This window comes from Limanda limanda, chromosome 15 (genome assembly GCF_963576545.1).
Source record: "Limanda limanda chromosome 15, fLimLim1.1, whole genome shotgun sequence".
Lineage (NCBI taxonomy): Eukaryota > Metazoa > Chordata > Actinopteri > Pleuronectiformes > Pleuronectidae > Limanda > Limanda limanda.
In genome coordinates, this window is record NC_083650.1 from 26,249,901 (window position 1) to 26,260,856 (window position 10,956).

The 10,956-nt window shown below is 42.8% G+C and overlaps 2 protein-coding genes across 2 annotated transcripts; both read right to left on the minus strand.

Moving 5' to 3' along the window:
- Window positions 1-2,955: 2,955 nt before the first annotated feature.
- On the minus strand, window positions 2,956-6,198 carry LOC133020368 (uncharacterized). Its single transcript, XM_061086892.1, has 7 exons — window positions 6,192-6,198; window positions 5,724-5,996; window positions 5,338-5,616; window positions 4,696-4,826; window positions 4,461-4,620; window positions 3,674-3,909; window positions 2,956-2,997 (listed from the first exon to the last, which is right to left on the minus strand). Exons 1-7 carry the CDS (start codon window positions 6,196-6,198, stop codon window positions 2,956-2,958), a joined length of 1,128 nt encoding a protein of 375 aa, XP_060942875.1.
- A 623-nt stretch (window positions 6,199-6,821) lies between these two features.
- LOC133020369 (basement membrane-specific heparan sulfate proteoglycan core protein-like) lies at window positions 6,822-10,649 on the minus strand. Its single transcript, XM_061086893.1, has 6 exons — window positions 10,358-10,649; window positions 9,197-9,466; window positions 8,801-9,091; window positions 7,888-8,160; window positions 6,986-7,261; window positions 6,822-6,829 (listed from the first exon to the last, which is right to left on the minus strand). Exons 1-6 carry the CDS (start codon window positions 10,647-10,649, stop codon window positions 6,822-6,824), a joined length of 1,410 nt encoding a protein of 469 aa, XP_060942876.1.
- Between the last annotated feature and the right edge of the window lie 307 nt (window positions 10,650-10,956).

Below are 10,956 nucleotides of genomic sequence, written 5' to 3' on the forward strand. Positions count from 1 at the left end.
ATGTTGCATCAGTGGATATTGCCAATCTCTACACTGTCAAGAACTCCATATCCTTCAACTTAGCTAACTATCTATATTGTAATTTTGATTATAGTTATTAATTTAATTGTTAATCGAAGTTGCAAATTTGTAGTCAGTACATTTATGAGACTTAATCGATAAATTGGCTATCTTTTCCCCTCCTTTGAACGGTGGTGCCCCGAGGTGACTTTAATCAATCCAAGTTATGATTTAATATTAATATTTTTAATATTAATACTTAATATTTTATTTTGATAACCAAATTTATTTAATGCAAGTGGACCTGGTGTTTAGAAGCCGTCTCGTGAAAATCCTTTTCTACCTCATATTGATCACACTCACATTTTACTGACATCCAACTCTCCTCTGAGAAGACTCCTGAATGTTCACACTTGTAGAAACCTTCATCTGACTTTGACACAGCTGAGATTTCCAGTTTCCCTCTGACATCACTTTGGAGGAGTTCATCATTTTTGTAGAAAGAGAAGTTGGAATCGAGTTTTCCCACGGTACCTGGAAACCATGGAAAACATGGAATTTATTTTTTCATTTTCCAGGTTTGGAAAAGTCATGGAAACTGAAACAGTTGTCTGGGAAAATTTTATTGGATGATGTGTTAAATAGTAATAAAATGAAACTATTGAGCACATAATTAAGATGAGTTTATAAAAACCCTTTACATGTGAACAGCTTTACTGTAGATAGAAATGGATGATCCCATGTTGTAGAGCATGCTATTGGCATCCTATCTGGTATATTGGATGTTGGAATTTGATGCAGGCAACCTGGTGATAGGGACTTTAAAAGTATAGTTTCGGATTGTTGGACTTCGGGAATAATAGCCGAGAAACGTTACCTCGCGATCTCAATAGAAGGGTCAAATACATGCATTTCCCAGCCAACACGGGAGCCTTGACATCTACAGTGAAACTTCTTATGCAAGTTTATCCTCAAATGTAATTAGCTGTTTTTAACTGTGTAGTAAACCTGGGTTTATCAACGTTAGTTAGTAAGCAGTGCAATCTTGCTAACTAGCTAGCTGCAACTTGCTAGCTAGCAGCTTACACTAGAATTATTGAGGTAATTTTTACCTTGCTTTTAAAATACTAGAACTATGTTTGATCACCATATGTATTTCACTCATTGACTTTTCCTAAAACCGTGTTATTCACCACATTTAGGGGAGTTTGTTTTGAATTTGGATTCATTAAGGATGGTTAGCAAGCACATGCAGTGCAATCTTGCTTACCAACATTCAGCTTGCTAACTAACTAGCTACTGTTGGCTAGCTTGCATTGCTAGCTAACTACCAATACATTTTCACATTAGGCTGTGACATTACCTAAATACTAGTTGACATGACCAGTCTAGTCTTGATCAAAACCTCGATTCTGTAACATTCATTGTTATATCTACTTTTAGCTATTTTGTGATTTTTCGTTTTTTTTCTTTAAAAAAATGATACAAAAAAGACATAGGAGAGGAGTGGAAGAGAGAACATATATAAATCCCAGTGCTCATGTGTCTCAAAGTTCCAGTTCAATAAATTGTTGCTCATCTACAGCTTGTTGCATTATTTCATGTATTGATATTATCAACAAGACATAATCTCTGAGCATTTACAATGTAAACTTGACTGGCACATCTTTTAAATCAAGTAGCCTAAGTAGTCAGATGCCTAGGGGGTTGTGTGTGTGAGGGGAGGGGGGCACGGATGGGGGCGGAAAGCTTCAGGGGCCTATAGATCATCACTTAATATGGTACCTGGAAAATTAGAAGGTAGCATGGAATTTTTTTTCAAGGAAAGCCAGGGAACCCTGCATGAGCAGTTGAGAGTAACGGACTGTCCCTCAGTCACAGGATGGGCAGGGCTCTCCAGGAAAACTCGATCTGAATTTGTAAACAGATAAAAAACCATCAACAATGTGAACAACGTGATAATTCAGCTCGTATATAAACAGCTTGAGTCTAAACATTAGATGTTAAAGTGGAGCCAAAGTAATTCAATGCACTTTTTGTCACATTATGCTCCTCACGTCCATGAGCTGTACGTTGTGTGTGCGCTGGAAAAACATCTGGTTTCAATACACAGCCCTGGCTTCAAGAGCAGGACATCTGAGCTCAAGCAGGGGAGAGTTGAGTGTGAGCGCAGGGTTTAGAGTGAGAGCATCACTAAATCTGAATGTGACATCAATAAGTCCTGCTCTCCAACCAAAATAGTTTTAAATAAGTTTGATTTAAATGAATTGAACCAGAGCAGCTCTCACTCTTTGAACTCCTGCACCAACACAACAGCAGCAGCGAGAGGAGGAGAATCAGTGTGAAGCCTCCAACCAGCCCAACGACCAGCGGCACAGGAGACGTAGAGGGAGGTGCTGCAGGAGTCACTGATCAGAGGAGGAGCAGTGAGGAGCAGAGAAAGATCCATGACGTGGACAAACATAGAACCAACACTTCAGCAGACATTTTGATGTTTAAAAACATAACTGTATGAATAAGTTTTGTAGTTGAAGAAATATTTTAATATGTGCAAAAAACGTTTGTAGCTGTAGAAATACTTTGTATATGTGTACAAATAAGTGAAAATATTTTATAAGTGTATTGAGCAAGTGGACCTGGTGTTTAGAAACCGTCTCAGTGAAAATACTGAGTAGAAAAGATTTTAATCTACTTCTCAACCTGGAGACTCCTCTTCTACCTCATATTGATCACACTCACATTTTACTGACATCCAACTCTCTGGTGAGAAGAATCCTGAATGTTCACACTTGTAGAAACCTTCATCTGACTTTGACACAGCTGAGATTTCCAGTTTCCTTCTGACATCACTTTGGAGGAGTTCCCCATTTTTGTAGAAAGAGACGTTGGAATCGAGGATTGTGGAGAACCCTAACCCGAACCATGAGCAGCCGAGAGTAACGGACTGTCCCCCAGTCACAGGACGGGCAGGGCTCTCCAGGAGAACACCACCTCGAACTGTAAACAGTTAAAAAACCATCAACAATGTGAACAACGTGATAATTCAGCTCGTATATAAACAGCATGAGTCTAAACATCGGATGTTAAAGTGGAGCCAAAGTCATTCAATGCACTTTTTGTCACATTCTGCTCCTCAGGTCCATGAGCTGTACGTTGTGTGTGCGCTGGAAAAACATCTGGTTTCAATACACAGCCCTGGCTTCAAGAGCAGGACGTCTGAGCTCAAGCAGGGGAGAGTTGAGTGTGAGCGCAGGGTTTAGAGTGAGAGCATCACTAAATCTGAATGTGATATTAATAAGTCCTGCTCTCCAACCAAAAGAGCTCCCTCTTGAGTAGTGAGATGGAAACAGCCTCCGGGTGGCGCTGTGGGCTGTGGCGTCCACACAGTCACGTGATGTCTGCTTGTTTAACGCAGACGGACACACTCTCACAGCTGATTCTGGGCGTTGAACGTGTGGTTTGTGTAAATAAAGAAGGTGAATTTCATCCAGAGATCATGTTTGATGTGATGCACCTTGGTACATGTGGGGGGTGCAGCTCCTGCAGGAGCAGTGAAGGGAGGCAGTGCTCCCCACTTTCAGTTACTCTACCTTTAAATCACATTATGGGATGTTGGAAACATGCACAGTGTGAATAGATTCAATGAAAAACTACAACCTGTAGTGATGTTGACTGCGTTGCTGATCTCTGATCCAGATTCACACCAGTAAACTCCAGAAGAAAGATAATTCTTGTTCCATGTGTAGCTTCTCTCCTGAGACTCGTACTCTGACACTTGTACACCGTATTCAGTAAACATCCACAATCTCAGTTTATCAGAGTTTCCCTCGCAGGTCAGACGGATCTTGTCATCATAGAAGTGCTGCACTGAGTCCGGCCTCACTGTGAGAGACACTGACGAATAGGAATCTGAAAAACGTGACATGAAGTGTGAAACAGAAACTAATGGTTTAAATTAGTTGAGCATTAAAGACGTGAAGCCATCAGCAGAGACTCCATCTCAGTCACTTCTTGTTTTTGGGAATAAGGTCATAATATTACCAGAATACATTTGTAATGTTTCCAGATTAAAGAGTCAATTTAGACTTTGCATCATTTTACAGAGGAAACGTCAGAAGGACGACATTGTTTGTTGACATCACAGTGACATCACAGTGACATCACAGTGACATCACAGTGACATCATGATGATGTCAGCATATGATCATAAATAATATCAACTTCAGGTCAGTCCTATAGGATGCACACAAAAAAATAACTTCATGTGACAATAGATTTTGGGAATGATTCTCTGATCAATACAAGCTTCAGATTGTCTCTCTAACCCTGTATCTGTCTTGACCTTTGACCTTTGACCTCTAAAAGTGAATCACCTGGAGGAACCAGCCAAAGTAAAGTTCCCCAAGTAACTGAGCGACTGAAGGGACAACATCTGCTTCAAGAGAAAGAAACAAACTCACCTCCAGACCACACCCACTTTGTCTCACTGTACTCAGTGTAAAACACGGGGTCTCCTCTTCCAGCTCGACATGCATAACCTGCTGACTCCGTCAGGCCTTGGATGACGAAGGAGTTTTGTTCAGTTCCTCCGTCGCTTCCTGGGAGCAGCTCATAACTGAACTCAGGAGTGTGCAATCTCAACCTGATTAATCCAGCTAACATTCGGTAAAAACCTGTATCTAGAAGTCTGCGGACTGGATGCAAACTAATGGTGTCAGCTCTGTACCAGTAGAACCTCCACCCTGCAGTGGGATGTGGACCCCCCCCACAGGTGAGAGTCCCGGAGGCTCCAGGAGTCAGCCATGACGGAGACACAGTGACGACAGGTCGTGGTGCAGCCGCTGAAAAGGAACATCGTCAAAAACACGTCTTCATGTTTGTTTCATTTTGGAACCAATGTAATTTCTGGATGCTTCACATTCAGCCATCGACATGACTGCCCCCAAAAGTGAAGCCAAACTATAACACCGCCCCCTGGTGGCTGCCTGCAGTATATGTCGACCATGGTTTCTTTCATTTCAGTTTGTTCACATGTTCATGTTTCTCATCAGTTTGGTTTTAATTATTATTAATTTATTTGATGCTATAAAAACAGTGAAACGTCCTGATTGACAGCTCACTCTGACTGGTGATTGGTCGAGCACATGTATGGGCGGGACCTCGATACCCAGCTCCACACCTCCATCATGATTTCACAGACTCTGGCTCTAAATGACCTGAAAAGTGAAAGATGGCTGGTATCCGTGATATTTTGGCTTCTCTTTTGTACATGTGCATTGAACACATATATACTTTGTTATATTTAAACTTTAACACCTATATTTTAATACTAAATATGACTTGACTCACCGTCAGACAACGTGAGGGGAGCACTCCATCCTGTGGAGTTCTGCCGTGCACCTTTCAGTCGGCCCTGACACCAGTAGCTGCCGCTCAGATCTGACCCCAGACTGATCCTGAACTCCTTTGTGTTGGGAGGTGCATGTGAGCTGGTTGCTGTCCATTCATACTCCCACTCAGAGTCTCCTCCCTGGATCTCACACCTCAGGGTGACGGCTTCTCCTCTGTATCTGCTCGGCCAGTTGGGTTGAAGAGTCGCAGCAGCTCTGTTGTGGACTGTTCATATTCACCAGTAAAGACAGAATAACAGCTTGTATCAGCATCAACCTTCAGTAATCTCAACAAACAGTCATGAACGCAGAATGGATTCTCTCCTCACTCACCGATTCCATGAATCCTGACTGAGGTACTGTACTGGGTGTAGTGAACTGGATCTCCTCTTCCTCCTCTGCACCAGTACAGTCCTTCACGTGAGGCACTAGCACTTTGTCCATGGGACTTGAAATCCTGATCCGTCAGGGGCTTCGAGGTTTTCTTACCTCTGTACCAATAATACTTCCATCCAGGTGATGCTGGGCCCACGGAGCAGGTCAGGAGCACACTGCCCCCTACTGGAAAGGCTCTGTGGTCAGCACTCAGGTTCGCCGCTGGTCTTTCTGTTAATGTTAAAAACACTTTGGCATTTAGTCCATTTCATGTGAGTTGAATGAAATGAGTAGAACATGTATCTCCTTCAGTCTTCTGCAGTCGTACAAACTAAAACAGCAGTAAAAGCAAAAGTACAGAATGGTTTGGTCCAGATTATACCACCTGTTTGCCACATCAGAGCCACAAGTTAGCCACAGCCGTACCGTACATTAACCAAAGCTGCCAGACGTGGCCCAGATTCCTTTGGATCTATTTTCATATTCACCACATGGACCACTTTAGGCTCACATCCAGATCACACTTTGCCTAGAGCACCGCATGTTCACCATAAAGACCCAGGTGTGTTTTGGGAGCGTTGGGCCACATTAGCTCTTTAACAAGTGGACGAGTTTCGGCTCGGATCCATTCTGTCCACAGGAAAGCTAGAGGAGCCGCATCACTGCCTGAAGTGGCCCACATCCATCTGGTCTAAAGGTGCTGAGCATCCACCGTATATAAAGATGGACGACATCACAGCTCCACAACAGTGAGTTCGCCCCCTGGTGGCTGGCTGCAGTACAGGTCAAATTATCTCAGGAGGAAAGGACGTTCTTGTAGCTCTGATGTATGTTCAAGTTTTGAGTTGAACTGAATTAGTTTTTTGACGTTATAAATAAAAACCGGATGAAACATCGTGACTGACAGCTGAGGCTGACTCACGATTGGTCGAGTATCGGCAGGACCTTGGTCCCAGATCGTTTGTGTCCAGGATGTTTTGACTTGGATTCTGAACAGCACTTGTTTCCTCTCAGATGAGAATAACATCTAAACATCGGTGAACGTCATCTTACTCGTCAATAGGCTGATCGCAACAACGAGATAAGTATCAGTAAGATGTTCAGCTTTTGAATCGGTGCATCCCTCATTACTGTTTTGTTGTATTCTATTTCCTATCAGCGCATATGAACATAAACTGAAGGAGACATTTGCCAGGTTCTCAAAACTCCGTCTTTCTCACCAGAAACTGTTAATGTGACGTCATCGCTCCACTCGGTCGTGGAATTCAAGTTCTTCTTGTCTTTAGCCAAACACCTGTAGCTTCCACTGTCGGACGAGGACGCATTGACAATCCTGAATTCATTGTGTGTTGGAACCGTAGTTGAGTTGGGTTTGGTCCATTCATACTCCCACTCAGCTGGTACATCTGCAGGGACCTCACACCGGACAGTGATCGTCTCACCGCTGAAGACCAGAGACCAGTCAGGCTGCAGGGCCACAGACGCCTTGTGGGAAACTGATCACAAATAGAAACAGAGAACAGAAGAAAGTAGAAGGGCTCAGTACAGCTCCTCCCTCCAGCAAACTGTACAGATACCAGTCCTCTCATCTTTTCATCAGGGGGGAGAATCAAACAAGAATCACACAATCTTAAAGCAAAACACTGTGAAACTTTTTAACCTTAAAACAGCAGCTTCCAAGTTAATGTAATGATTCTCTGACTTAATAAGGAGAAAGTTTCCTCCTTCTCTCCCTGAGCGTCTGTTCTCTGTGACTCTGGTGAGTGGGTTCCATCTCCTGAGAGAAGAACTGACTGAGAGTCACAACCTGTCACAACCAGCTGCAGCTGAAGAGTGAAGCTGAACTGAGATCAGTTAGAAACACTCTGAAGTTAATAAAAAAATATCACGTGTGGCTGCAGAGGGCGCTGTTGCTCAGTAAAAGTTACATTGTGTTAAAGAAAGTCTCGATGTTTGGATTCCGTCTAAATTTCATTGGTTCTGTCACAAGTTTCGTGGAAATCCATTCGGTAGTTTTTGCGTAATCGTGCTGACAAACAAATAAAGAAAGAAACGTCCAGGGACAGAATATAACCTCCACAGCGGAGGTAACTAGTCTTTGGATTTCTAAACGGACTCTTACCTCTGTTCTCTATTGTGACTCGGTTGCTGTCCTCTGTGAGGAAGGTTGTGTCTCCTCTCCGTCCTCTGCAGCTGTAGATGCCTTCCTCTGAGATGCTGATTCCATCATGTGTTTCATTATATCTTAGGATCTGAGCTGCAGAGGAGGCTGAGGTTCTTCTGAACCAGTCGTATCTCCACTCAGACGGGTTCTCCACAGAGCAGCTCAGTGCTACGCTTCCCTTTCCTGTGATGGTTGTGTTATCGGCAGTCAGCCTGGGCCTGGGTTTATCGGCTTTCAAAGTGCGTGAGAGAAAACGAAAGACAAATTAAATGGAGAAAAAGATTAAAGCGTATGAAGCAGAGTTTCACTCAGTAGAGGACAAAGTTCTGATCGTGGAATATATAAGAGAAAAAAGGTCTAATGATGAATGTCAACATGTAAAAGGTTCATTGATCCCCACATAGCTCAATGCTTCTGAACCAGATGTGTCCCACACTGTCACACTGGCCTCCAGCCCACACACCTCATGGAGTGATGGCACTGGGGCAGTCCACTGCTGTTTGCCAGAGCCGGGCCACAGATGAGCCGGAGCAATACCGTGTGTCAACCACAAGGGTTAGGGTTAGGCCCCCATGTGTTATGTGCTGTTTGAGCCATGTTCACCATTCATGGACCACTTGAGGTCCACATCCAGATCACACTTTGCCTAGAGTACCTGATGTGAGCCAGAAAGACCCAGGTTGGTTTTAAGGTATTTGGGCCACATTAGCTGGTTTACATGTGGACCAGTTCAGGTTCACACCCAGATGCTTTCTGGGGATTGGGCGGAAATTGGTTTAGTAGCTTTTACGTAATCCTGCCAAGAACAACCAATAGAAAGAGGTGAAGACGTCACGTCCTCGTGGAGGTTTTGAAAGATGATTAGACGTACGTGTTACTCTCAGCTGGAAGGCCTCACTCCACTCTGTTGAGGAATACCAGTCCGCTCTGGCCTTACACCAGTACTCTCCACTGTGGAAAACAGAGGCAGTGCCCAGCCTGTATTTACTGTGTGTGGGAGCTGTGTCTGGACCAGTGACTGGTTGGTGGGAGCTTGTTGTCCTCCATTCATATTCCCACTGGGTGTCTCCTCCTCCCTGGATCTCACACCTGACAGAGATCGTCTCACCGCTGAATATCTGAGTCCAGTTGTGTTGCAGCACGACAAAGCTTCTGTTGGACACTGAACATTCAAACACAAATATAAAACCAACAGAGAGAACTGGTTAATATTGCTGCTGACTGGTTCTGTTTTCGTCGTAGCCAGTCATGAAAGCGTGCTACTCACAGGTTCTGTCGATGTGATGCACGTGACTCTTCTCTGAGCAGAAATCTGAGTGAGTCCTTCTTCCCCTGCACCAGTAGCTGCCTCCCTGTGAGATGCTCAGAGAGTTTTGCACAGGATTTGTTGCGATGGCGGTTTCCTCAGCGTCTGGGGAACGTGTGAACCAGTCGTAGCTCCAACCCGCAGACTCCTCCACAGAACAGGTCAGAGTCAGAGAGCCGCCCACTGGGATGGACGTCCTGGATGCTCTCACTGTGGCTCTGGGTCTGTGTGCTGCTCGGGAAAGAATATTCACATGTTTAATTAGGATCCTTACTTATTACTTTATGAAACTCAGTTCATGTAGTGAAGCATCTATTCAATTAGCAAAACATTATATCTTCATCCTTAATTAGGAGACAATTCATTGTTAATCTTTTCATCTGTAGTAGTATAAATTTATTAAAGAAAATTTTGAACATATATATTTGTCAATGTTGATTAGGAATCAATTCATCATTATTTTATAATTCTGTATATGTAGTTATATAGTATACATGGATAAAATAATACTTCCATTAGGAATAAATTCTTGATCAAATTAAATAATTCAGTATATGTAGTATTAATCCATTAAAATAGCAAAAATCTACATTTTCATAGTAAATTAGAGATCAATTCATTATTTTATTTGTTATGTTCAGTATGTAGTATATATCCATTCAAATAACAACTAATAATATCTATATAATTAATAAGAAATCAATCATGATTATTTTATATAAGTTAGTACATATAGTATAAATGTATATTTTCATCATATATAATTGAGTAAACACAGTCTGCATCAGTTGTTCTCTGCTCCTCCAATGTTTTTATCATATCTGTGTCAAACAAGAAGCTGAAGTGAAGTGAGTGAATGATGTGATTGACTTTCTGTCCGTGTGAAAGGTCGACGTCAGGAACTGAGATCAGGTGTTTCAGCTTTGACTGTGGAGACTGAACGACGCATTCAGAAGAAGAAACGTGGATTTGTCCGGCTGTCGACACCATGTGGAAAATAAGCTTCATGTTTCTACTGTCCCAGTTATTGTGAAGGTCTTTACTTGTGTTTCTCTTTGTCCTGTGTCTCCACATGTCTGTGGGTGAAGCTCCCAGCGGGGACAAGGACTCTGGATATCTCACCTGACACAGAGAGAGTGGCCCTGTTGCTCCGTCTGTTCTCTTCTGAGCTGTTGTGGTGAGCGATGCACTGATAATCCCCGTTCCTGTCGGGCGTTAGCTCTGGAATCCTGAGCACGTTAGTGGAAGTGATGGGAACCAGTGGTTTGTCGTTCCACTTGAACTCATAAAACCACTCACTGACATTTGATTTTCTCATGTGACACGTGAGATTAACGTGCTCCCCAGAATATAGAGTGGTTGAGTTGGGTTCAAAGGTCAGCTCAGCATCTACCCCCCCACACAAACAGGACATAGTTAGAGGAAATACCAAACAGAGTTTTGTTCTATAAGTTTGCAGTTCATTCATATACTCACTAATCTTAGTAACAACATACACGAAGAAAAATGGGATGAAATATACATATTAGGGGCATTCTACCAAATTGGTGCAAAGTATGGTCCCCCAACAAGAAAAACTGTTTACAAAACAATTAAGTATTCAAACATAGATATTTACTAAGAATATGTTATGGTCTATTTAAACCCAAGACACTAAATGAGATAGGGATAAGCTAAATATATACAAAATCATAATTTATAGGGAAGCAGCTGTCCCCCAC

Coding starts and splice junctions, on each gene's coding strand:
- LOC133020369 (XM_061086893.1), bottom strand. CDS start 10,649: ATGTCCTGTTTGTGTGGGGGGGTAGATGCTGAGCTGACCTTTGAACCC. Junction 9,092..9,196: donor GCATCACATCGACAGAACCT/GTGAGTAGCACG, acceptor TTGAATGTTCAG/TGTCCAACAGAAGCTTTGTC. Junction 7,262..7,887: donor AGTCACAATAGAGAACAGAG/GTAAGAGTCCGT, acceptor ATTTGTGATCAG/TTTCCCACAAGGCGTCTGTG.
- LOC133020368 (XM_061086892.1), bottom strand. Junction 5,617..5,723: donor AGTCAGGATTCATGGAATCG/GTGAGTGAGGAG, acceptor GAATATGAACAG/TCCACAACAGAGCTGCTGCG. Junction 2,998..3,673: donor GATCAGAGATCAGCAACGCA/GTCAACATCACT, acceptor AACTGTTTACAG/TTCGAGGTGGTGTTCTCCTG.